Genomic DNA, 27,703 nt, shown 5'->3' on the forward strand with positions numbered 1-27,703 from the left:
AAATAAAAAAATGAAAACGTACATGTATGATTTTCCTGCACTAAAGTGCACTGCGAGCCCATTCAGGATAACAGACAATGTCATTCTCGTACATTGTGTATTGCATTAACACAAGGCAAAATGTGAAGTAAGTTTATAAGCCCAGTTCATTAGGTTTATATACTAGAATAAAAATACTTATTTTAAAGCGATGTTTCCAAGTCTTTTAGTATTTAAAATTACAGACATTTTAGGTGGTATGTAAGGTGGCACCAAGTAAATAAAACCTACAGCAGTAAGAGAAAAAAGACTCACCAATTACTTAGTGGAAAGGGCCTATTCACACCAAAGTGTTGTGTACTGCAACATAGGCATCTTGTGCATTGTGACGTAATGCAGCCTATTCAAATTTTCAACACAGTGCCGTCACATCATGCATTGTGCTGATCTGCTGTGCATTGTGAAGGTGCATTGGGATGTCATTCAATGGCATGTCAGCACAGCAATGCATGAAGTATGTTAGCACAGTATAGAAGTGTAAATGGGGCCCAACTGAACGTATGCACCTGGAAATTAAACTATTTATTTTGAAAGGTTTATTTTATTGGCAAACCATTATTAAAATCAGGGAGGTCTGTTCAGTTTTAGAGTAATCTTGGTTACAATCAGTATCCTAAAACATGTAATTACTTCTTTTTCACCTACAACTAAACTCTATGGATTGGTTCAGACCTGCAGTGGGGGCAAGTGATCCCTCATGGCTCCTGGTGGCTGGCAACTTGCTGGCCACTTGCATGGCAGTGCTGGTGTATAAAGAATTTGCAGATTTAACAGTGGGCTGCAGTGAGCAGTACTGATCCATTCACTGCCGCCCCCATTCAGTCTCTATTGGGCTGCTACAGATGGATGCTACATGTAGTGTCTCCTGGAGGCAGCAGCTCACTGGCATGATGAGGCGGTAACCACACCTCAACCTCTCATCCAGTCTTAGGGTTCAGTTTTGGTAAAAAAATGAAAATATTTACTAGTGTTTATTTTACAATTATTTTACAGACTTGTGTGTTCATAATCAAAACGTGTAACATAGAAACAATTGTCAGAACCAAAGTGTTGCACAAAACATGGCTAAAACTAGAGAATTTACCATATATATAGTGTCAGAAAGAGAAATTTTCTGTATCACACACAGCAAATGGATTGTTCTCTAATTTCTCAGCTGGAATTCTTTGGTTGCTAGACATTTAAAAATAAGACTACATTTAGGCCCAGATTTGGCCAGGCAATAGAAAGGCCATCATGATGCACTAAAGCACTTAAAGTGAGCAGCTAAAAGTATTTTTTGTTTTAAATAAAGTAGAAAAGGGTAAAACCCCTGTCAGTTTAGTTTTTTGTTGGTTTCCTCTAGGAAGATTTCCTTTTCCTTTTCCATTTCCTGGAGACTGGAAAGGAAATCTCTGCAAAGTAAACTGAATTCTTTTTTTTAGAGATTTATCATAAGGACAGCTTTGAACAAACCACCTAAAATGTTTGGATTTCCCCTAACCTTTTATATCGGTAACATTGGTCGCCAGAACAAACGGGGGGGGGTATTTATATCCAACATGGGCACAAATAACACTACAGATGTGTTTACTACTAATAATAACATGTGACAAAGGGTCTAATCCATCCTACCTTATCCAAAATTAAGTAGAAAAAACTCCAAAGAAGTTGTTGTTACACTTTATTTGAGCGTGGCAGATATACTTGTGTAAAATGGGTTGAATGAGTCCTTGTGCTCTTTAAACATCCTGTAAATGTGAAAATTCTATTTGGTTATTCCTCTGCAAAGAACTAGATGTTTAAAATACACATAGGTTCAGTTCAGCCTACTTTACCTTACAATAATCTTGGTCATGGATCTCATTGTGTCATGGTGTCAGACATTTCTTCCCCTCACAGTTTAATAAATGAATCCATAGTTACATCCACTAATGCCAACAGTGTCTATTACACTGAGCCATTGCAAAACACGTTCAAGATTAGATAAAGTGTATGAAAACTGGAATGCCTATTTCTGACAGGTGATAGGAACTAGATACTTCATTTAATAACATGTACAAAGAGCAACGATGTACAATAACCAATCCTGACAGCTTTCATTTGTCCAATTATGCCCAGCTGTTAAAACCTGATATCTGAGCAGTTGCAGTGGATTATGACAAATCGTTTCTTTTATACTCTAACATCCAATTCACTGAGGGACTGATGAAGAAATGATTATATGGTTTCTAATTATTTTTAGCTGATTTTGGGCTATGGTAACTTTTTTTCATATATAATACATGTTCACTCACTGAAATTAACTGTATTATGTAAAAGTCATGGGAACAAATTGTTCCCCTCTGGGTCCTTGAAACATCTTGTTGGTATCCATGAGGATAGTTTGGGCTTCTTGGGGAGGCATTTTGGTACTCTAAAATAACTTTCTTTTCTAAAAAAAACTTTAAATTTCACTGTAAGCAGAGGATTTTGTTTTACTTATCAGTTGGTGAAAAATGGTGGACTGACCAGAACCACAGCTACGTCCCCGCACTGTAAACAACTGGGCCTGGAGGTTTGGGATGGACACTACATAACCAATGTTAAGATATTGCTTACTAATATGTCTTTCCCTAGACTACGGTACTTGTAGTAGGAAGTTATGCTGGGTCAGGTCAACCCTTTCCACTGTGGTTGACTTGGACTAGCAGTAGTGTAACCCATGGCTGTGTTTTGATAAGCAGCCTTAGGCAACTGGGATGCAACAAGCACTACAGCCACATATTTGACTTCTTCCCTGTACATCATTACATTCTAAGTTTTTGCTTTTAGTTTCTCTGTCTGCTTTAGCATGATTAGCATGTTGGTCTTGTAGGAGTTGGCACTACGGTTTGAAGCTCTTGGTTAAGCAGTAACTGCATAACTGCCCCAGCTTTGGTTGTGCACACATTGGGAGGTATGTGAACCATCTTTGGATAATATGACTAAAAAAAATTCTGAACTTCCTTTGTGGGTTTAAGCTACAAGACCAACGCCATTACACATCCACCATCTAATGGAACAAGTGTAACAAAGGGCATTGGGAATTTTAACCTCAGAAGGTGGTGAATGGTAAGTACATTGTACCTAATCTCACAAAAAGACAGAGGCAGACAGTCAAAATGATGGAAAGGAGAGCACACAACTCAGAAATGAAACCCTTGGAGTCGTAAGATAAATTTGAATGTTCCTTTCAATCTTTCCTAACAAGTGCCTATTGTGTGTAATTGATGGCTTGAGTAACTGGAGTTTGACTTTTGCTATTGTGGATTGTTGCTTAAAAAAAAGGTAGTCCCGGAGGACATCCGACATACGGACGACTCCTAGATACAAACAGGGCTTCTCTGCTCGCTCGTGTGCAGGACAGAGGCTTGATGGGGGGAGGAGCCTGTTTGCATGACTTGCAGAAAAAGTCCTTTGGTAAACACAGCTGAGTATGTGGGTGATCTTAAGGGCTGAGCTGTTCTGCGACCTCTTGTAACTCCTATTGACCAAGACAACTCTGCAGTTGTTTCTTTCCACTTATCAAAGCACAGCTTGCTCTAGAAGTTAATGAATGTCTAAGCTCCATAAAGTTTTTTTGCTTTGTTTGTGGTTAACTCAGGTGAGTGGGGATTGTATACAGTAACTGACACCACACTGTGCATTCACAAAGAAGTTAAAATAAATAATATGTTGAGACAAACATCTATCTTAATTGCATTTATTTAAATAATGTACCTGTTCCGACTTACATACAAAATCAACTTAAGAACAAACCTACAGTCCCTATCTCGTATGTAACCTGGGGACTACCTGTATGTGTTGTCTGTGGTGTGTGAGGTGAAATACCCCTCTCACCTTCTAAGTTTTTGGATAACTCAGATTCACCCACGATAGTCAATCTTCAGCAGTGTTGGAGAGCTTTAAAAAATTAGGCCAAATTATGTAACAGTTCTATAACACTACATGACAAGAGACTTTCCTGTGAAATTAAAATGTACCTCTTTACTGTGCGTAAAAACTTGGTGCTCATGTGTTATACTAGAGAGAGTTCATTAATTGTAATTATTTACCTGAAATGTGATTAATAATAATAGGATATCATAAATAAAGACTGACAATGTTGAGTACTTTGTTTTTAAAATTTGTATTTATTTTGAATTTATTTGGAGGATACGACTTAAAAATAGTATAGGCAAATGTAAGAGAACGTAATGTTTGCTGAAATATATATATACAGTTGCTGAAAAATATATATACATTGCGCTAAACACACCTCATTGGAGTGAGGTATTTCAGGCTTCAGTTCACATTTTAGGGAGCTGTGCCCACTTTTATTAACACGAAAATGTTACGTTTCAGATCCTGTGTTGTAAAGGTGTCTGTGCCGACATCTCCTCTCGTCCACGTTCTTCTTCCTATGTCACCTGATCTCGCACTGCGCAGGCACGAGATCAGGTGATGTAGTTTCGGAAAAAACTTGTCTATCTCACTACGCATGTGTGAAATCAGCAATTTTTTTTCTCTTGATGAAAGGGCTCCTTCTTCATCGAGCATGTGCAGAAGGAGCAGCTAACAGCCTCCAATGATGCATAACGTAGGTATCCCGGGAGGCTCTGCACTCCCATTTATTCCTAATCGCCTAAGCGATCAAGCATTAAGGTTGCAGCTCTGCCCCCCCTTTTTTCTATTTTTTTTTTTTTTTAAAGGGTGTTGTACTGAAAAAAACAAGCAAACATAGGGTTATCAACCTTTTTTATGTAAAGTAAAAATTCTGAGTTTAGGTATGATTTTAAAACAATCTCCAGGGTCATCACAGCATGACAAGAGAAAAATACAAATGCAGCCATCTAGCTCTCTTTCTCTGACACTCTTCAGGACTATTGGTCCCACAGACCTAAATGTAAACCCGGGCTCTTCCAGCCAGCATTCAGGGTACACAGCTGTCCACCTAAACCATCTAAGGGTGCTTATAAGATAAACAAAAGTTACAACTGATAAAAGAATTATATATTTTTTTTCTAATCATTTTAGCTGCTCATATGCAATGTTAAAGTTATAACAAAATATTATATAAATCAGGTTCGCTTTCTAGAATAAATTGTACCAGAAAATGGTATGAGAACTGTTATTCTCCAGATCCAATATTGTGTTGTCAAATGGGAATAGTTTAGTCTCCTTGATGAGAGATTTGGGGACTGTAAAGGTCAGTGTGTTTATAAGTTGTTCCAAAATAACTAGAGCAAGTGTCTCCTATGACACATTGTAATATCTCTGTAATTATTATTGTGCTGTATGTGCAAATTATTAAGTAAATGACTAATGATGTCAGATGTTTCTGTTTGGGAGCTTCGACGAGGCACATGTCCAGAATTGTAGCCTAAATAAACCTTCAATGTGGCTATAAAGTTAGATTATACACAGAAATAGGGATCTCCACCAGTGCTAATATTTTATTTTCATTTCATTTAGCTTTGTAACTTTCTCTTCAAAATAAACTTTCAAATCTTTTGTCCTGAATAGATGTTTTTGTTTTTCTTATCAACATAAAGTGGTGGAAACAAGTATTGAATATGTCAACCCAAACATATAAAGAAATCCAAATAAATACATCCATAAATTAAGTTATGTGTAATAAAGTGGGATGGCACAGGAAAAAGTAATGAACGCACTTACTGAAACGTATTTAATATTAGAAGCCTTTGTTGGTAGTGACAGCTTTAAGACGCCTCCTGTATAAAGAAACGAGTCTCATACTTTGCGCAGGTATAATTTTGGCCCAGTTTCACACCGTCTTCAAATCTTGAAGGTTCTGGGGCCTCTTCTATAAACTCTGATCTTCAATTCTTTCTATAGATTTTCAATTGAATTCAAGTCAGGTGATTGCTTTGGACATTCTAGCAGCTTTATTTTCTTTCTCTGAAACAAATTGAGTTTCCTTGGCTGTGTGTTTGGGATGATTGTCTAGCTGAAATGTTCACCCTCATCCTCATCCTCATCCTTTCAGCATCCTGGTAAATGGCAGCAGGTGCTTAGCAAGAAAGTTCCAGTACATTTCTCAATTTATCCTTCATTCAATTATTTGAAGTCTGCCAGTACCTAATGTTGAAAAACAGCCCCGCACCATGATATTCCTACCTCAAAACTTGGTGTTTTTGAGGTGATGCACAGTGCAATTTCTCCTCTAAACATGGAGTGTGCAATGACATCCAGTGTATTTTTGGTCTCATGTGACCAGACTATATTCTCCCAGTATTTCACTGGCTGGTCCAAATGTTGTGCAGCAAACTTTAAACAAGCTTCAACATGCTTTTTTTTTTTAGAAATGGAGACCTGCACGGTGAGCGCACATGGAGGTCATGTAGGTTGAGTGCATTATTTACAGTTTTCCTTTAAACAACTGTACCTGCTAATCCATGTCTTTCTGAAGCTCACCACGAGTGATCCTTGGTTCTTGGACAACTCTTCAGATTATTACTTTCTTCTGACTCTTCTGTCAGAAATCTTGTGAGGAGCACCTGGTTGTTTTCACCTGGTTTAGGGTGAAATTATGTTCTTTCCAATTCCGGGTTAATGGCCCCAACAGAGCTTGGAACATTCAGGTTCTTTCTGTGTTTGCGTAGGCTTTCTTCGGGTACTCTGGTTTCCTCCTACAACCCAAAAAACAAGCAGTTAGGGTAATTGGCTACCCCCCAAAATTGACTTTGGACTGTAATAAAGACATATGACTGAGGTAGGGACTTTGTACAGCGGTGCATAATATGATGGCGCTATATTAATACTGTGTAATAATAATACCAGGTTAATGATCTGCACCATGCACTACCTCCCTGGCTGGCCAAATGTCGGGTGCTGGAAGAAACTTAGACTTGGGGATTTCCTACTCAGGAAAAAAACTATACCTTCAGCTTCAGGAGAGATAAAGGAGCATGGTTTTAAGATCGATTTTAATTTTGTAGCACGCTGCAGTTATCCCAATGTCTCAATGCAATGCAATGCCTTAAACCTTTGTGACTTATTGATTATGATCCAATTGTCCATGTTTTCCCGCAGCCTGTTTTTTTTCAGTTCAGTATTCATATTTGTTTAAAATCACAGGTATTACTGAAAAATAACCAATACATATGGGAGCATGTGCGGTGCAAAAAAAATCTGCTCTTGGTGTAAAGTAGACCAATGCCATCAATAGATTAGATTTGGATACTGCACAAATAAGAAAGAACTGGGATTTACCAAGTCTTTTGGATTTGCTATGCTTGAGTGTATGTTCATGTACCAAGACCCAGGAGTGATGTTATTAAATTTAAATAAATGAATGCTACCCCTTTATAAAGCTGATTGGTAATGTAAATGGAATTGTGGTTTTCTGAACAGGAATTATTTATCTTTTTTTTCTGAAGTCTGACAGGTTGTATATGTAAGCAATTTTGAGCGTGTATTGGCAGAATAGTAGCATTTGTCTTGTGTTGATTGTAGGTTTGTAAAATGGAGCTTGTGTTTGCATATGTTAAGAAATATTCATCTGACACTTACCATTTATGTGCAAAACACCTTCTTAAGAATTAATTTAAGTTGCTATTGTCCCACTGTCAGCAACATAATGACAAGCAGAACAATTAACAACTGACAAAGAAATTAAAGAGAAATTGTAGTGCTGCACAGAATCTGGGCTACAGCTCAGCAAAAGCATTACTGGAGTAGTAAGGGAAGATTGTTTAAAGAGCTAGATAAATCTGCTGGAAACTTCTACAATTTACCAATTGGAAGAATTAGCTTACCTCGGAAGAATTAGTATCAGTACAATGTACAGTATCAGCACACAAACAAAAAAAACAAAAAAAAAATGTTGAGCACCAACAGCATAGCAGTGCATATTAGGTCATGTAAGACAGATAGGTAGTGAGCACATTTATAGCTTGTAATTTAATAACTAGTTTGTTGGGAAAAAAACTTATTATTGTATTGCAATTCTACATGTACTGTATATTATACATGTGAATTATTGCTATGATTCTGCAGAGGGGTTTAAGGGAACTGGTATTTGCCTATCAGTAAAGAACAGAGTGTGACTGTTTGTATAAATGGGTTCCTGATTCAGGGCTCTTTGTCTATGTGTAACCATTTGTGAAGAGGTAATCTCCAGATGAATACAACTATACAGGAATGTTGCCAGCAAAGGAGAAATGCAGATATCAATTTTCCGCTTGCCTGGTTAGCAAATGTTTGTGTAACATTTCAGAACAAGACTGGGAATGTTGGTGTTGATAAAAGTGATATCTATGTAACTTGGGTATGACAAATGCAACCAATATTCTAGGAAAAAAATTGTTAAATGACTGTTGCCAACAAACAACAACAAATGCACTGGTGCATGGATTTATTCATGCATTAGCTTGGATGAAGGTCACACATTATCTCAATCTACAAACAAAATATGCACACATATTTAATCTATATTAAATTTGCAGGTTTCAAATTTACAAAATAAGATTAAGAAAAGAAAACATTTCATATTTTAACAGTATTTTAAAATCAAAGCAGGAGTTGAAGATCTTTTTACATCCAAAATTATATACAACATTTTCTACCACAAAAAAATGCTCAAACTCTCAAATGAAAAGAAAAAAAAACGTATTCAAAATATATTTAGCAGCATTTTAAATTAGAAAGAAATAAACTTATGCAGCTGAAAGAATTAAGTGTAAGTATTTTAGGAAAAAAACATCTAGTAAACAAAAATAATTTAAAGCATAATTCACTTTTTACAGCAGGACACAAGCATAAGTCATACAACACAGCTTTGCCTTCCGGTCACATAAAAGATTAACTGTTTGAGGAAAGAAGAAATGTGTAACTATTAAATGTGTACTGCACATACAGTTAGGTCCATAAATATTTGGACAGACAACTTTTTCCTAATTTTGGTTCTGTACAATACCACAATTAATTTTAAATGAAACAACTCAGATGCAGTTGAACTCACATTTTTATGCAATCTTTTTGTTAAAACCACTGAATTAAAGCTGAAAGTCTGCAGCTCAACTGCATCTGAGTTGTTTCATTTAAAATTATTGTGGTAATGTACAAAACTAAAATTGGAAAAAAAGTTGTCTCTGTCCAAATATTTATGGACCTAACTGTACAATCCTGAGCACAAGGATTTGAAGAAAAGCAAAACTTTGGTCGAGTATTTTTCAAGGTATTGAACACCAAAGCTTTAGTGACAAGGAGTGAACACTTGAATTACATCAGGAATTGTTGTTCAATACCAACAAGTGTTCATACTTTGTCTTGGCAGTTTTTATACATAAGACCTACAGGCACACAGTTTGTATATGTAATAGTAAATACTACAGAAGTACTTCAAGTAAACCCTGCATGTTATTTTTGCTTGCATACTTTTACTTCATAGTACAGTATAGCTAGTGGAAAAATACACAGAATAGCATTGAACCATTTGCACCCATGACTAAGACACAAGAAACCATTTTTTCAGTCAGTGAGTAAATTGGTGTGGAGATTAGAATATAGAGCTGAAGGATAGATATATGTGTGTGCAAAACTTGGTAAGCAGCCTATCGCTGTTAATACAGTAACAGTACAGTTGATCACAATTTCCAGTTAGTTCCATTACACTATATGTTGCAGTTATAATTTAACAAATGCCCAGATAAATCTAATGGTAAAGAGTTTGTCACAGTTTCTCCTTAAGACTTTATCTTGATACTTCCAGTTCAATTGCTGGCAACCTCTTCACTCGTGTCTCCAGCATCTGAAGTTTGTCCGTCCAGTGAACCATGAGCTTTCCAGATCCTCACAGTTTGGTCGCTGCAAACACAAAATGATAAACATGATTTATAAGGCCAATGGTTAAAATAAAGAATGTGATATTCATGGCAATCATGACAGTTAACAGTAGTGATGACAACTTGTGCTGTGGGCAAATCTGGAAAAGGCAAACTGATGTCATATGTATTGATGGTCTCTGTATTGCCTGCATTGTATGTAAGCAACAAGCATACATGCTGAGTTTTTGTCGGCTTTGGTTATGCATGACTACAGTCTAGTAAGAAAAATCAGCACTTCTATCAAAGGTGCTATGAACCAGCTAAGCCTCATTTTCTTGCAAAATGAAAAAAACACAGCACTGTCACACTCATACCTATGAGCAGCGACTACAGTGTAACCAGCTGGGTGGATGTATCTGATTTTATTTTATAATGGGATCAGTGGAATTTTATGTAGTAATCTGCTTTAAATATAGGTAGTGATCTGTTTCTATGAAGCAAGTTAAATACATTTTTTAGTTTAATCCCAAATTATTCTAAACTTGATTTCAACATACATTTTTCTTACACTATTGGGGAGATCCACCCTATCGGTTCTGGTCACTTACAAAATTGCACAACTGTTACCAGAAAAGAATATGGAGATTTTTCTACTTCTTAAAAATAGATCCAGCTCTCCCACAATGTTTTTATTTGACAAAATTTAAGTCACGGATAATTTCTGGCCTAAGAAATGCATTTTAAACAACAAATGAAACTTTAATACTAGCAGACCTTACAAAAAACTGTTCTGGCAAATATAAATTTCTGAATAATATCTAAAATAGATATTATACACATAAAAATATATTATACAAATATACAGTTAACAGAGATGAGATGGAAATCCTTACTCTGCTGCAGTAAATATGTGTGTTGAGTTGGTGCAGATTGCATTTATTGGACTATCATGACCCTTGACCTCTCCAATGGGCATAAAAGTATCCACATTCCAGAGTTTCAGGATGCCTCCCCGACAACCACTCAGAAGAACGGGGCTACTGGGTACTATTCCAAGAGCACACACCCAATCTTTGTGAGCATTTGGAACTTGCTGGAATAAAGAAAATGAACGAAAAATAAAGCTCAATTTACATTATTACATTTGTTGCAATATTATAAGGTCAAGCTATTCAAAATTACCAAACGTACATAAAGAAGGTCTTTTCTGGAAAGGTCCCATTTTTTTAATCCGTTGTCTCTGGACCCACTGAAAAGGTTGTCCCCGCAAATGACCACTGCTTCAATTCCATCATAATGCGGTGGCTCAAAACAATGTTTCGGGCTTATAGCGCCAATAGCACCTTCACTAATATCAAACATCTGTGTAAAATAAAGAAAGAACAAAATGAGAAAATGGAGAAAACAGACAAACCTGCACAAACATCTATACTAAATGGTAGGCTGAACCTATATGAATGGTAGGCTCCCATGGTAACAGTAAATTCTAGCTGTTCCATTGCCACCATTTTAGACCAAGTCTGCTGTATTTAGCCCCAAAACCTCTTCCCTTCAGTCCCATTACTTTTGAAACCATGAAACAAACTTTTAAACATAGTTGCTGGTATCTAAATAGCAGGAGGCCCACTCTACTGCAATTCCCTTACTAGCCTCCCTTATGCAAACAAAAAATATACTTTTATTTGGTAAAATACTAACTGCAAACAAGTAACAGGGAAGTGAAAGCGAGTAAAATGGATTACAGCCTTTGTACATGACCTGACCACATCAGCCTATATAGAACATTACTCATAATAGCAGAGAAACTGGCAATAAGTCAATTAAAGCTTTACTGCTTTGCATTAGCTGTTGATCACAGAAGTGGCGAACAGAGGGATAACCTCATCAATGTGCAGCTGCTCTATAACTGCCTAGTCGGAAAGCTAGGAGAGAAGAGCAAACCAAACATATGAAACAAACTATGCCTTTTTTTATACAGTCACTGATCAAATGAGTAAGTACCATAACTATGAACGTACAAGTGCACTGTAAGACTGAGGATGCTTTCAGTTGCAAAATTATAGTTGTTACCTTAATGTAATGATCCTTTGAGCCTGTGATAATAAGGTCCTGTCCACCTGAAACTCGATCCACAGTTAAACACATTACAGGCCCAAGGTGTCCAGTTAACTTTCCTGTAGACTGAAACCTTAAAGAGTAAAAAAAAAAAAAGTTTTAAAATAAAGGTTACAACCTGACACAAGAAAAAAAAAACTTAGCTCCTGTTAATTTAAAACAAGAAATACTGAAGATAAAACCCCATTACTGAAAGTACATCATTACCCTATTTACAATTGAAAACACATTGCTAGTCTTTAAAGTCTTAGGCAGCTATGGGCTTTACATGCACTTCCTTACACCCATTTCATACTTGGCACTCATTGTTAAAGCAGGACTACAGTTGACATGGCCAAAAATACTGGCACTCTTGCATTTATGTCAGAAAAGGGAGAGTGGTCCAAAATTCCAGTAGAGAGGTGTAAAAGACTCACTGATTGTTACAGAAGGCGATTAACTGTTATTTCCTCCAAAGGGTGTGCCTACCACGTATTAAAAGTTGAGGGTGCCAATAATTTTGATGTTTTGTGTGCAATGTCCCAGATGTTTTTCCAGTGCCAACAAAATAAACATGACAAAACCAAAGCATTTGTAATTGCAACAAATTTCTGCCAATATTTTTGGCCATGACTGTAAATGTCTGTAATATGCGAAGATAGCTACTTTATTATATTCTATCCTTTTTGTCCTCTCTCTGCACCAATGATTACAGGTACCCATCAAATCTATAATTTTTAATATGTATTACCTTTTCAGGTCCCACATCCTCACTGCATTTCCAGCTGCTGCATAGAGGAAAGTGCCCGCTGGATTTAGTGCAATCTGATTGATTTGATTTTCACCAGGAGGAATGGTCACTGTTCTGCTCTGACTTCCAGCACACGAATCCCAGGCCATGACTTGGCCAGAAGACCTTATTTCAAACAACATACAATCTATTACATTGAATTTTCTATCCTGGGATAAATTACTAAAGTAAAAATAAAATTGGTAAAATTCATTAAAGAGCTTAGATTAAAAAAATTACATTGCAAGTACTGTTGATCACGGTTGTTCACAGTCAACAGTGCTCTCTGTTCTATTCACAAATTACAGGTAGAAAAAGATAATAGTATGAGATAAACTTTCAGCACAAAAACATGCTTGTTTGTGTACACGCCTAAGAATGAAGTAATGTTTATGAACTGGATTCATAAACTACCAGGCACAAGTAAAAGATTATTATGGAGTGTTGTGACGTTTACCATTAAAACAATTCATAATAATATAGTGGCAATTACCCCACACTAGAAATAACCTCATAAATGTCAGCAGTTACCCCAGCAATTTCATTAGTCTAAGCCTGAACCATATTCACAGATTAGATTAATGATAAAGTCGATAGACAGAAAGTTAATTATCAAATAAAGCTAGATCTGCTGATAAAACAATACGTACGTAAGTGTCTTTATGCATTTTGCAGAATCTCGGATGTCCCACACCTTAATGTAGGATGTTGAAACTGTGAAAACTAGACTTGAGTAGTTATAATACTTCACTGAAACCACATTATTCGGATGACCTCCAAGTGACATAATTTCCTGTCCAGTTACAAGATTCCATACTTTACAAGTACGATCTAGGAAGAAAAAAAATACAAAAGATCGATGGAACATTTGGATGGAAACCTTCACCAAATACTTCCAATTATAATTTTATTGGTAAAAAAAACAAAACAAAAAAAAAAAAACATTGTTCGTTGTCCCTCTTGTGGAAAAAACGAATGTGTCAGCAAGTAAAACTCGTCAATGGAATCTAAGGGGGAAAAATCCCTACTTCAAAACATAGGAGCTTTTTAAATATTACTGTATTTTTTTTTTTAGGTATATATTCTTATCAACACTTTCAATTCTCAGCTTTTTATTTACTCATGTAAAGTCATTTATAAAACAAACACACTTTGTAAACCTTTTATTGAGATTTTTTCCCTCAAGAGACAACTCTCTTTTAAGTGTTTTTTAATGTTTATTTTCCATTTGAACCTACTACCGGAAAAACTAAAATCAATAACAAAATGCATTTTCTGGAGCAAAATCATTATATACTCAACTGGCATATCTTTGATTTAAGGACTGAAAACATCTGTCTATAAATGCATACCGAGTTGTTTGGTTTACTGCCGAAGCTTGAGCAACTCAGAAGAATAGCCATCCTTGCAAAATACTACGATTAAAGGATAGAGAAATGACAGTAATGCCGACATAATACTAATAGCTAGTACAAAAATGAATGCCTTATGTGCAGAGTTTAGTTTTTCAAATGCTAATGAAATTATTAGAACTGACTGACTTTAAAGAATTCTTTTGGAAGGGTCATTGAGTTAAGCAGTTAAAAAAAAATCTGACCATTCTATATAACTAAAATCTGAATTCTGATTGGTGTCTTTGTTTCCCTCTACATTACTCAGCCCAGTTTAAAAACACTAGATGAAACTGAGAATAGCACAATTCTTTTCAAAACACGACAACCAGAAGGAGCATCTTGATATGCAAGTGTTATGTAGACACTCATGTTCTGTAATCTCATAGCTGTATATCTGCACAAAAAAATCCAGGTTACTATGCCACTGACTGCTAGTCTCAGGAGAGTTATGTCTAAGGCTATGCATGCCTCAGGGCCAGTATTGGACGGGATCCGACTTCGTTCATGGATCTGTCCTGGCAGATCCATGAACGACAAATGATCATAATGGAAGTAAATGGGAGAGAGTGCAGCAGGGTGCCGCTCCGCTGTTCTTCCCCCTCTCCATGGAGGAAAACGGTGCTGTATGTACAGCACTTGTTCAGTCTTTTGTCATTGGAAAGGATCTTTTGGAAAGGATTGTGAAAGATCCTTTACAACTGCAGTTATTTAACATGCGTACGTAGCCTGAGTTTACATCTGCTAAGCTGTGGTTGCACATGCAAGTTACTGTTTAACACACAGCATGTGCTACTATGCCTGAATTTATGGCAACAGTTTTCAGTTTTTTTCATGGGAGAAGCAACTATACTTTTGTTTTTGTCTGGAGAGGTTTTCTATATGGTAGCTCTCCACTCGTTTTAGTTGTTTCTTATGCTTTCTGATCGATTTTCTTATACCTTGAAAGGTATATTTTATCAATTTCAACAGTTGCTTGATTCAGGTTGCTTCTTTAGACTGTAAAGTTAATTGTAAATGCTAACTGATAAAGGATAAGATTTTTTTTATTTACAAATCGGCCAAACAGATAAGTGTCTGTGTTCTTAACAGTAACAGGACACCAGCTGTCCAGGATTACAAATTTAACATCAAGGCTTTGGATTCCATAATCACTTTTATATTTTTTGGATTTGAAAAAAAAAAAAAAAGTGTTATTTGGTAACACCTCTCGTTGCTGTGTATTCAAAAAGGGAAACCAGAGCCTTTATTATAATCTCAAACAAAAATTAAATTTTTAACCACCTTAGGATTAGTGCAACAACCTGTAAAACTACAGCGTTGAATGACAGATTCCTTTAAAGGCCTAAATTAAGTAATGTAAAGTAAAATAATTGAGACCAATGACATACAAAATAGATCAAAAAGGTATATAATATTTGCAGTAAGCAAGTATTTACACAAGTGGAAATAATGTGGCTGACCTTTAGATCCAGTGAAAAGAAGATCATCAGTAGCATCCACACAAAGCACAGCCTTGTTGTGCCCTTCAGCTATATGCATACACTGTAAAAGGGATGTCTTGTTGCTTTTGCTAGTAGGAAACAGGTTAATTAAGCCCCTAGAGATGAGAAAAACACATGTGTGTTAACATTGCTCATTACAAGAAATTTCACAACTACGCTTTTTAAGCTTCCAGACGTGTTTAAATATGCATGCGACAGCCACTATTATTTAAAAATTGCTTTAGGTCATCAGGGTTGGCAGAACAAAAGAAAGAAAGACAAAAAAAAGTGTTAGGCTTTCCTTGTACACTGTATGGAAAGTAATGTCCATGATCTTTTCAGTTAAGGTGGAAGTATAATCATTCAAAAAACTTCACCAGGATGTGGATGTGGTTAGCAAACTAAAAAATTCTAATGTTATTTTTGTACATAGCACAGTGAGCGTGCCATGATTCTAAAAATAGAAATAGATGTAGGAGACATTATAACTCCAATGTGGATGCTCAGGAGCTTTATCATCAGTTATCCATGATCAATAGAACCCTGGAAATTTCCATTTTATGGGGCTTCTATTGATTGAAATAACAATATGGGGTGAAATAATTATATATATATATATTTTTTTTTTTATAAATCCTTCTATCTGGTTTGCACGTTTTCATTGTGGGTTTTAATGTCAGTAGATGCCCAATTTCTGCCAGACCTGGATGAATAGGCAGTGTAGCTAAAAAGCAGAAGGAGGAGGTAGCAGTGGCATAGTCCTGGGACCATTATCATTGAAGGACAGCCCAAAAAGTGGATAAATGTCAACCTCAATCTGCAAATGTGCTTTACATATTTGTAGATTACTGCCAAAGCTCACCCTAAAGCAGATGTTTACTCCTGGTTTAAGGCTGCCAAACTGAAATTATTAGAATATTTTTATTGAATATTATGTATATCATGTATAATAATGTAATGTCTCCATGGATGACCTGCACTAACGGGCTTTCTAGGCCCCTAATGAAAATAGTATCAACTCAGTAAATCACATTTTGGCCTTTTTTTGAAACTGAAAAATCACATTTTAGCTTCAGTTTGGGGAGTTTAAATGAAGAAATGAAAAGAAATACCCACTGTCACTTCAAACTAGCTGCTGTCAGAATTTAGTAGACTTTTATAAGCTTTATTCAAAGCCTGCTAAAAGCGTTTTATTCAATGCAACAATCAGCACCCTCATTAGGTTCTATATATAGCATTTCCATACTTGAACTAAAGGGGGCTTTTAAATGCATTGTTGTTTCACATATTGACATTTGTATGTACATGGCCCAGAAGACACATTATGCTAATAAAGGGATTTACAACTGAATTTTCCATACGTTTTGGTGAACTTGGCCTTTAAGGAAGTAACAATCACATGAAATATATTCTCAGAAATGTTAAGAACATTTGATTAAGTGTGAGCCTTAAGTCCTGATTCAGCTGTATAAAAAAAAGGTAATATAATAACGGCTTCCAAATATGTAATGTTCAGCTTGCCAACTTTTATTCAAGTTAGTACACAGTTCTGTTCTGTAATATGACAAAACAAATATCTTACACATTAACTGTTGGGAAAAAAAAGATGTATTTTAAATGCATTAGCATGCTATACAACACAATGCCTTCCTGAAATACTAAAAATAACAATAAAAAAAAAGAGCTGTTAGCATGCAACACAGTAACACAAGCTGCAATTAAATATAAAAGTTTCTAACAAATTGAATCGTACACGCTGGATATTGGGCACCAAATTATTAGTAAGCACAGAACAAAAATAAATAAGCACCATGCAGAAGAGCAGCGTTACTTGCAACAGGGAAAACAGGTGTACAAGGAAGGAAATTTGTACCTGTGTACCTCGGACAGAGAGGAATCACTTTCATCAGACCTATAAAGTTCAGTAGTAGAATGCAAGGGGAAAGAATACAAATATCAGAAAGATATAGATGGCTCGCTGGATAGGAAACACAGAAAAACGCCAGACAAAAGACAGTGCACAGACAAGTGCTTTATCACTTTATAACTGTCAAAAAAAACAATCTTTAATTGACATGCTCCAGTAAAATGCAGGCCCTTGTTTCAGTAGCGCACACTACACAAACTTTTGCTGTCTCACGGTTACAGTACAGTACAGCCATGTTGACCCACACAAGGCTGGACAGTATATTCTGATGTAGGACATGGAGACAGATACCAAGGTGGGGAGACAGATACCCCAAAGTGGGTAGGAACACCGCAGTGGATGGGATCCATTGGACACTCCAATACACTGTACTTATGGCTTAAAATCAGTTTTGTGTGGACAGCTATTCCATGAAAAATGAGGATTTGGATTTCAAAAAGAGGTACTGTGAAAATAGGAGGGGAGAAAAGCAGACTTGCATGCTAAGGTTCCTCTTAATGAAAATACTGTTAACTGATTAGTATAAAAATCAGAAACTTCCAAACCTAAACACTTTAACATGTAACAAGAAATACATATAATATAGAGCAAGTAAACCTGTCTAAAATTGTGAACAGAAACACAAGTTATTGGCAAGTGCTTGCCTAACTTATACCAGCACATTTTTATTTTCCAATTTTTTTCCTTCAAATCAGTTTGTCTGTATGCAAACAGTGATTTCAGCAATTCACCTACATCCTATCCAATATGCATACCTTAGCAAACAGTTGCACCTATTTCAGGGAGGGTGAGCCAAAGCTCCAACTAACAGATAAAAACACTTTTTTCTCATTGTATGACTTAGATTTTAGGGGCTCTGGGAGCACTTAAAAGTAGGCTTAGATGGTAAAAAAAAAAAATATATACAAGCACCATATGAGATCTTTTTGTTTTTTGTCAGCTTTACAAGTTTATCTTGAGAAAAGTTTACTTAAGGCAATATATATATATATATATATATATATATATATATATATATATATATATATATATATATATATATATATTGCCTTAAGTTATCTGTATGTACAGGATCGGTGCTATACGATCGTTCGCAGATATCGTGCAGGATCGTTCGTCGTTCGTTTACCAACGATATTAATTGGAAGTGTGTACGTAGCTTAAGTAAACTTAAAGGCAAGTAAACTTAAATGTTAAAATATATGTTAAAATGGTGTAAATGGTTAGTAATTTGGTGACATTTGGAAGGAGAAGAGAGGATACAATATATAAAATCCTTTGTGAGGGACATCCCACATTTTTGCCCTTAGTAATAACTCAATAACTGATTCACAGATTAACTTCTGTAACAAACTGAGAATGCACAGACTTCTCTGAAGCTTCAAAATTTCATCAAACAGAAACTAGATACCTATACAATTGAAATTTTTCAAGCTAATCGATCAAGGTTCTTTCAATTCTACATGTGATAATAATTCTTTGATCCAACTTGACACTGTCCTTTGGCTGTGGAATTGGTGGGAACTTCATACTATTCCTTGGCTTTAAAATGGCAACAGTTGTGAAAGTTTGAACTACAGAAAGGGTAAATTTCCCCTCGAGGTCTAAATTGTGGGAGACCAACAGATGTAATATTACAGCCCCTTCTCCAGCTCCAGACATATGGCAGCTCCCAAAAGGAGAAAGAAGGAACTTTAGTCTTACACATGTATAAAAAAAATATATAAAACAAAATCATATATCATCAAACTATGTAAAGGGCAAGGAAAAGGCAAAAAAGGAAAGGATTATAAAAAAAATAAATAAAAATAATGGACACACAAGATGGTCACTTGGTCTTCATATGCTGACAGCATTCTAGATTTCTGTTAGTGTCATTGCAATAAATGATTACAGGGTATTACAGAAGCTGAAGACTTTCTACATTTTACATTACATTCTTGTAATAACCAGGGATTTGTGGGTGCCATAAGATACATGGTAAATATATTTTCTGTGTAGTGGAGCTGCCAGCAGCTGATAAGCTGCTCAGTTAATGGAGTACAGTAAAGATGCCTACCAGAACATGATTTCCCACACATATAGAACTAGAACAAACAGACAAACCTTATTTCAGAGAAAATCTAGTCCAATACAGAAAGTATACTTCTCCTATATTCATTACATTTATTTATAGTATTGGGTGTAGCAGTAATAATTCAAATTTAAAAAGTGTGTCTATTCCAAAATTTGCCAAGTGGAAAATAAACATATTATTAGAAACGTAATGAATATAGGAAATCAAAACAGGGATTTTTTTTTAAATTTACAAAAGTAAGGAAAAAAGAAAACACGATTCCTACAATTCGGAAGGATGATAATACCAAAGACTAGATTTACAAAATTTCCTTCAGTGGAGAGAGGAGGTTGTAGAGTAGAGGTAAGTGGAAAGAAGAAGGATGAAAAGGATGAATCTGAATGCAGGCTGGTGACCAAAAGGTGGCGAGTGTGGTGAATACAGCTTGCCGAAAGTGATCAGGATTTAGTGTGCAACTGCGGAGAGATCATACCTGGTTTTGTACATGAGTTATGTGCTGGGCAGACGTGTTTATGGATGTGAGGAACAATTTTTGGGCGTCAAGGAAGTGGTATTGTTTAGTGAGAAGAGAGTTAATATGGGTTGCCAGGTTAGATGTTTCAGAACAATGGACCTGAGCTATGACTGAGCAGGGTGGAGTTAAACTATGAAGGGGAGCTAAATTAATTTTGGCTAAGAAAGGTCAGCCGTGACCACAGGATAAAAATAAATGGGGGAGAAAGTTATTACAGATTGCTGAAAAGAGTTAAGATATGATTAGGAGATAGTGAATATAGAAGTGACTGGGGTATGAAAGCCAGTTTGAAAGTCAGAGGCAGCTAGTGGAGTAGGGATGTATATTAGAAGTGGGTGGGGTGGATGGGAAGGAATGCATTACAGCAGAACTGGATGATATGGCTCCACATGAATGTATTCTAGGAAGGCATGTGTGTGATGAGATGGCTTGGGAAGAACGCATATCAGCGAGGCTGGGGTGGGCTGGTCGAGGATGTCAACTGGTCAAGGTAAGAAGGCTGGGGAGGATTTTATCAAAACAGGAGCAGTTGTCAAAAAGGGATGTAGGATGAACTTTACTGTAAATAGATAATTTTAGCTAATAACCAGTAGGTGAACTTTGAGAGATGCCTTATGTAGACTGCATCCTTTCTACATTGTTTAAATGCAAACGAAAAAAGACTCTAACTGCTTATCTATCTATCTATATACACACATTTTTTATTATTATTTTTTTTTCATTATTAAAACAAGTGAAATCACAAAATTTGGTGTCAAGTCAGCCCTGATGTCTTTTCCCTAAATACAGATCACTTAAATATGTTAGAGGTGTCATATTTTGGTGCACAGAGCTTTGCATTTTATCATATCATAGCGTATTTGTGATTCAGAGAGTAGATGTATTTTTGCATGTAAAACCAGAAGGAAAAAAATCTTTTGACTTTTCTTCAACAATTGCTAATGTTTTTTATGCAATTTCCTACCAATTTACTTCCTATCCTATTTCCTAATTTACCACTTTTTTCTTTTGGCGATTTTATAAATTTTCCCACCTTCAATAGATCATTTTTCATAATTCCTAAGTGACCCCAGTAGAGCACTTACATACTTAAATTAGATCTAGATTATTTTACTACACCATCTGAGAATATTTAATGACTTTTACTAAAGTTCAAAAACTTGGGTCTTGGTATCATAAAAAGGCTCCTAGGAATCTGCATTTTGCTGATTGCGAATATTATCTATATGTGGGAAACCACTATTATCTGATTAGCAAATATTGTGGGAATGAGGGAGTGGGAAAAAACCTATTTACTAATTTTTCACCGAGACGGTGATAAGGTTTATTCTACTTCTGACATTAATTTCCCTATAACTTTGAATGAGCTTACTTCTGCAGAAGACTCCTTCCTAATCAGAAGGCGGCATTTGGCACCTGAGAGATTTCAAATTTATACGTTTTATAGGGAAATTTTGCTTCCTTATCTATCTATTGCATACTTTTAATGATTTTGTACAGTCTGGCATTTTACCCAATTTGCATTATTAAGTGGTTATTATACTGCTACCTAAACAGGGTAATGATCTTTTCAAATCAGATTCTTACAGTCCAAATTTGTTGTTGAATACAAATGTTAAATTATCATCAAACATTTTAGCAACTAGACTGCTGAGAGTTATTGAAACCCTTATACATGCTGATGAAACAGATGTTATTGCTTAATACCTGGTGAAATGTAACCTTATGGAAGACCGTATGTCGTATGTATGCAGATATGTTATTTTTTTCTTACAGATCAAGTTATTAAATTGCAGATTTCTATTTTTGGAAGTCTCAATCTTCAAAATAAATTAGCTTAAGTCTTTACTTATGCTTATGGACCCTTTGTGGCTTCATTACCTTCTCATTTACCTTACACTCCCTGTGTTCTGTATTTAAATATATATTCCTTTAAGGTATGCACACGTTGAATTGTCTTACACGGTGTCTCCTCACATTACTTTACTCACATTATCAAATTACCATTTATTACATTTGTAACCAGACAAGTCTTTCTTTAGGAGTTTTAAACACAAAGTCAATAGTGAGGTCCCATTCCTTGAATCTGTGTTTGCTACACACCTAAACCTAAAACACAGACAAAAGGCATCAATTTTATTTATAGAACATTTCTTAAAGAGAAAGTTAAATGCATTGGTAATTTAAATAGTATTAAACTACTAATGACAACATTCAGTGTTAGTTCCTTAGAGTAAATGATATATATATATATATATACACATATACACACATGCTTACTACTGTACAAGTTAGGGTATTAAGTATATAGTTACAAAGGGTTAGCATGAAGTCAAAGCTTTGGTTTTTAAGTTATTTTCACTATATTAAGTTTCAGCAAGCATTACTTAACGGAACACCTATAGAAACACCAGTTTATGTACAGCAGAGGGTATTGCAACCTCCAAAGCCGCCAATGAAAGCACTGATTTTTTAAATTAAGTGGTCCCTTGATGTAAAATTAATTGCAGAACATGTGAATATAATCGAAATAAAGCCTATATCTGTTCTATGCCCACCAGTAGGTAGGTGACTGTCCTGTGGAGAAAATAATCACAAGGAGAAATAAGGGTTTTGAAGGCAAACAAAATCAATGTTTTATTCAAAACTGTTCACATTACATATAATGTATACAACATAGACTGTCTTTCAGTCATGTGAACATTGGTTACACACTAAGTATTTAGGCCAAAAGGGCACTAGACAAACGTCATCTAATAAACACACTGCAGATTGGTACAAATATTTTTTGCATAGGTATCGTCCCGTGAGCCAACGCATTTTGCCCATTTTAGGCTTCCTCAGCGGTGGCATATGTTTTAGCGATAGATCAGCAGTATATTGTCCAGGTGTGATTCAATTGATGATGCAGAGGGTCCCAAAATACAGTGGAAGCACGCCAGACTTCCTGGACCTGTTGGGCAGCATGTGGCCACCCACCATCTTGATTGGGCAGCAGCTTAAGGTATCCCCTATATTTGGGAACCCTCTGCATCATCCCTCTCAGGAGACGTTTATTCACCCTCCAGTGTGGAGCCTACTTACCTAATTAAATCACACCTATAGATATGTTCACATGACTGAGAGACAGTCTATGTTGTAAACATTATATGTATTATGAACAATTATGAATAATACATTGATATTGTTTGCCTTCAAAAACCCTTCTTTCTCCTTGTGATTATTTTCTGTACCTTACATTAAGAGTTGGCAAACCCCAGCCTTTAAAGGCTAAACTTATTTTTCCACCGGTCCCCTCTTGCTTGTATAATTTCACTCTGTCCTGTGACTTACTTATCCTGCTGACATGACGAGTTTCCCTGAGAAACTGTGAGGCGGCTAAAAACATTCATTTCATTACGGGACCGGCTCGTAGGGGAAGAAGGAGGTGACAGACTAGCCTCTGATGTCCCAGAATCTGAGCTATAAGAAAAAAACAACATGGAAGGAATGCACACTTTGTTAGGTTAATAAAGATGGTGGTCAGTAAGGTAACATGACTCATGCTATACAAGCCTGCTCTTCATACACTTAATAAGATGATTATTTATAATAAAGTCTGGTAAATAAAAGGCAGATCCTTGTTAAAAAGCAGGCCTACACAAAACAAAATGACAGACAAAAATAATCTGAACTGAATCAATAGGTACTAGCACTTAAATAAATTCGTAGAGTACTGTGTAGTAGGCTCATTTGATAAATAATGTTTAAAATGTCAAGTACCACCTAATAGCTGCTGTCTTGTCTGTAATGCTACATCAGCACAGCATGTAACAGGAGCATAGAATCCTGCAGGGAAAGCTAAAAGGTAGAAATAACATCATACATAGAAATAGGGTATTTTAAACATCCAATGGGGAATACATACAATTTTTGTTCTTTGGTTTTACTAGTCTTCTCCACACTCCTGTCATAGGTTTTTCTTCGAAATGATGGTGATGGTTCTGGTACACGGGTGCTTGGCTTAGCCCTGAAGAAAAATGGTGGTAATCAACACATCAATCATATTCCTTTGTGGTCATTTATATTTTATTTTTTATATATATATATATATATATATATATATATATACACACACATACACACATATATATATATATATATATATAAAATTTTAACAAAACATGGATACAGTAAAGCATTTAAAAGAAATTCAGAACTTCCCTCTGTCCAGGCCAAAAAAAAAATGCTCAAGAAAGCTCTACCCAGTGACTTCACCTGTTGTCTATATCTGTACCGTCAGACAAAGTTTCAACTACAAAGTGCAGTAAACCAGCCAATCAGGTTTAAGTTTACTGCAGTGGAAAGAAGATGAAATGCGTTTACACAAGTCACTACATTTTCCGCTACCTAAAATAAGTGATATCTAGATATATATTATTATGTTCTAGGTCTTTTGGATTTATCAAATCAATGCACAGAAACTACAAACTTTTTTTGGATTACAGGCTTGGAAAAGACATCAATGATAGAATGATATAGGAATAATTAGGAAAAAGCTTAGGGAAATGTAGATATAATTCTGATACAGAAGATGTGTCTGGCTATAAGTTATTACAGATAGGAATCCAAACAATGTGAACATTTCAGTATAAAACTGAAAATTAATTTTCACAAAGTAAAACACACTTGGCAGCCAAACAATCATCCTTTTTTAATTTGATAGAGTAACACAAATTTGGACAACAAAGACAATGCCAAATAAAACAGAATGTCATACTTTTAGGATTGGTCTGCGATAGGAAGGAAAAACTTCAAGGACCTATTTACAACTGCCTGTAGCTGTAACATTAATGTGCATGTAGCCACATACATTAAGGAACATTGTAGCACCAGCATTGTAAATGGCAACCAAAGCATTATGGCAATGCAGTCCAATGCATGAGTTTTGCAGCACATGGTAACACAGTATGCTGAATGGTGGTGTGCTGCTACAGAAGACCACCGTGCATGCCTGTTCATTTAAACACTGTAGTCTTAATACAGCATGAGTAAAAATGTTACATTTCCCCAAACAACATGCATATGAAAACACAACACACCAGGATGAACAAGTGATTTTGTGTCTACAAATCACACATAAGCTATGTTCAATTAAGAATTCTAGTGGAAAAGCAGTATTACATGTTTGCAAAGCCACAGAAATTAATAATTAATTTTACATAGACAGTTTAAAATGGTAAAATATAATAGATTACCTTAATATAAAATCTGTAGAATGGTGTCCCAAGTTATCTCCAACAATATTATAAGGGGCTGATACAAGCTAGGCACCAAGACTATTCATTTTCCATGGATAAAAAAGCTGCCAGTTAACATGTGAATTTTCTTAAAAGACTTGGAAGCCATGCACTTGTTATGCTTTGTGTGATTATTACTAACTATAGATTTTGAAGACAGCACAAGCAACAAATATTTAGCTAGAGAAATGTGTGTAAGATGTGAGATGCAATGTTATGAAAATTAATTTCTTCAAGGCAAGATACAGATGCAGATAAAAGAACTGTGGCTTTCAGCTTCAGGGTGCCATTTAGAATGTGGGACAAACAATCAGAAATGCAGCACAGCAAAAAGCTTTCACTTCAAACATTAGGCTGTTTGACATGGCATGCGTGAGACCATATGCTTTCATAGTGGATACTGGGGAAATCAGCAGATTATTTTTATGATCTTGAAGGTCAGTTACAAATTCCATGTCAGTAAATATTCTCACACTGGAACACACGACTCAGCTTTCTAATATAAGAGTGTGGGCTTCCTTACATGGCAATAAAATCCTAGAGACAGCAGTTTACACAAACAAAAAAAAAGATAAAATGGTGGAAGGGATAAATAATCCAGCCCAAACCTACCAAGGGGGATTTCAAAACAGCATCTAAATACTTGATACCCAAACTAGACCACAGATGTTATTACCCAAAAAAAGTTTTTTAGATATCTTATTTTGAAAGAAATAGCTGAGATAAGTGTGTACATAGTGAAAATCTACATGCATTTTATTATATATATATATATATATATATATATATATATATAGTTCTTGTAATTTCATGCATGTGGTTATAAAATGGATAGGAAGAGTCAAGGGAAAAGCATTGTTGGTTAATATTGCACAGACTTACATGCTGCCTGTTTTAGAAGGTAAGCCAGAAGATGGGGGTTGGGGATCTTTATCTCTAACAGAACTGCTACTTGTATCGGTGATTGCTGGAACACCTTCTACTTCAGGAACAGGAGGAAGAGAAATGAGGAAACCATTGTCCCCAGTTCCAGGATCTGAAGCTGTTTCACTGCTATCTGCATAGAGCAACTCCAGCTGAGTAGTTGTCCTCCTTCGAGCCTGTTTAGAATAAAAGAAACAGTCCAGTGAAAGCACAATAGTAGCAATGGAACAACAAGCTGTCAAACACATTAGGTATACTACCCCCTGACAAAAGTATGCTTCCTAATGGTCGAGCTGAATTGAGGATAGGCTGGACACAGTCATATGGAATGGAGAGGGGAGGCTCTGGCTGATATAAAAATCTGTATTTGCATAGCTATTCTGGTTGTATTGGATTAAAGTAATTCAGGAAAAGTCCAAGTTTCAAATTTTATTTATATTTTGCTGGGAATCGGTTGCTTACGTATTTGATTTTTTTTAAAAGGGAGGGGGGCAGCTGTAATTTTTGAAAGCGAATCATGATCCGAAAGGGAGCTACAAGTTTCCATTTAAGTAGAATTTATCTTCAAGCATACAAAGGTAGCATAGAAAATTATTAAGTAGAAGCATTTGTCCTAAATGCTTATTTATACCCCGCAGAAGTAAACAGGAGTCCTAACCTCGGGTTAAATTAGTTACTACAGAGTCCAAAAGGAACAATAGGACATCTCCTTACAGCACATGTATCAGTATACTCCCCAGTCCCTTTTAGCTGGGCGCACCACCCGGCTTGTTTCAGTAACCACCCTGCTGTTTTTTTGGGTGGTTACTTAACAGTTAAGACATAATACAGGGGCAGCCACAATTTCTTCCCACCCAGCTTAAAAAGATTTCTGGGTTTAACACTGTGTATACAGGTGCACAATTCTATAATGATAAATCCTTAATCAACAACTAGGTTTGGTTCCAACAACCTGGTCAGCAGGCCAAATGGTCATTAAACCAGAAGCACAGACCAAGCAGGTTTGCAGAGCTGACAGCAAGCAGCGTATGTCAGCAACAGGTTCACTAACAGCCTGCAGACCCAGATAGAGAAAGATCGCTACACAGGAAGCAAGATAAAGTCAAGAAGAATAAAGAGGGGTTGCTGCTCAGCTGTACGATGTACTCGTTGGAAAGCCAGTCATAAGTGCGAGCGGTCACTAAACAGGTAAGTTGTTAAATGAGGAATACCTTTATAAATTGTGAGCCTATGGTTTGATCAGAACTAATAACCAAAACTCATAGGGTGGATGGGGCTGGCAAACGTGTGGCTTACATGCTTATGTGCAGTAAATAGTGACTTTAGTTAAGTTTTAATATAGCAAAAGGTTCCTATTACCTCCTACAACATATAACTCAATTAAATATAATATAAATTATATTGTGCTAGCATT

General features: G+C 35.9%; 1 protein-coding gene across 1 annotated transcript in view; it reads right to left on the reverse strand.

Moving 5' to 3' along the window:
- Positions 1-8,383: 8,383 nt before the first annotated feature.
- Positions 8,384-27,703, reverse strand: part of KIF21A (kinesin family member 21A) — an 87,575-nt gene continuing 68,255 nt past the window's right edge. Inside the window, exons 23-33 of the mRNA XM_072399041.1 lie at positions 26,248-26,465; positions 23,994-24,095; positions 23,420-23,548; positions 17,442-17,480; positions 15,548-15,684; positions 13,344-13,524; positions 12,655-12,819; positions 11,880-11,997; positions 11,001-11,171; positions 10,703-10,902; positions 8,384-9,849 (exon numbers count right to left, since the gene is read on the reverse strand). Coding sequence (XP_072255142.1) covers positions 9,756-9,849; positions 10,703-10,902; positions 11,001-11,171; positions 11,880-11,997; positions 12,655-12,819; positions 13,344-13,524; positions 15,548-15,684; positions 17,442-17,480; positions 23,420-23,548; positions 23,994-24,095; positions 26,248-26,465 — 1,554 coding nt within the window. The 3' untranslated portion in view covers positions 8,384-9,755. The remainder of the gene's footprint in view (positions 9,850-10,702; positions 10,903-11,000; positions 11,172-11,879; positions 11,998-12,654; positions 12,820-13,343; positions 13,525-15,547; positions 15,685-17,441; positions 17,481-23,419; positions 23,549-23,993; positions 24,096-26,247; positions 26,466-27,703) is intronic.

The sequence above is a fragment of the Pyxicephalus adspersus genome, chromosome 2 (assembly GCF_032062135.1).
Source record: "Pyxicephalus adspersus chromosome 2, UCB_Pads_2.0, whole genome shotgun sequence".
Classification (NCBI taxonomy): Eukaryota; Metazoa; Chordata; class Amphibia; order Anura; family Pyxicephalidae; genus Pyxicephalus; species Pyxicephalus adspersus.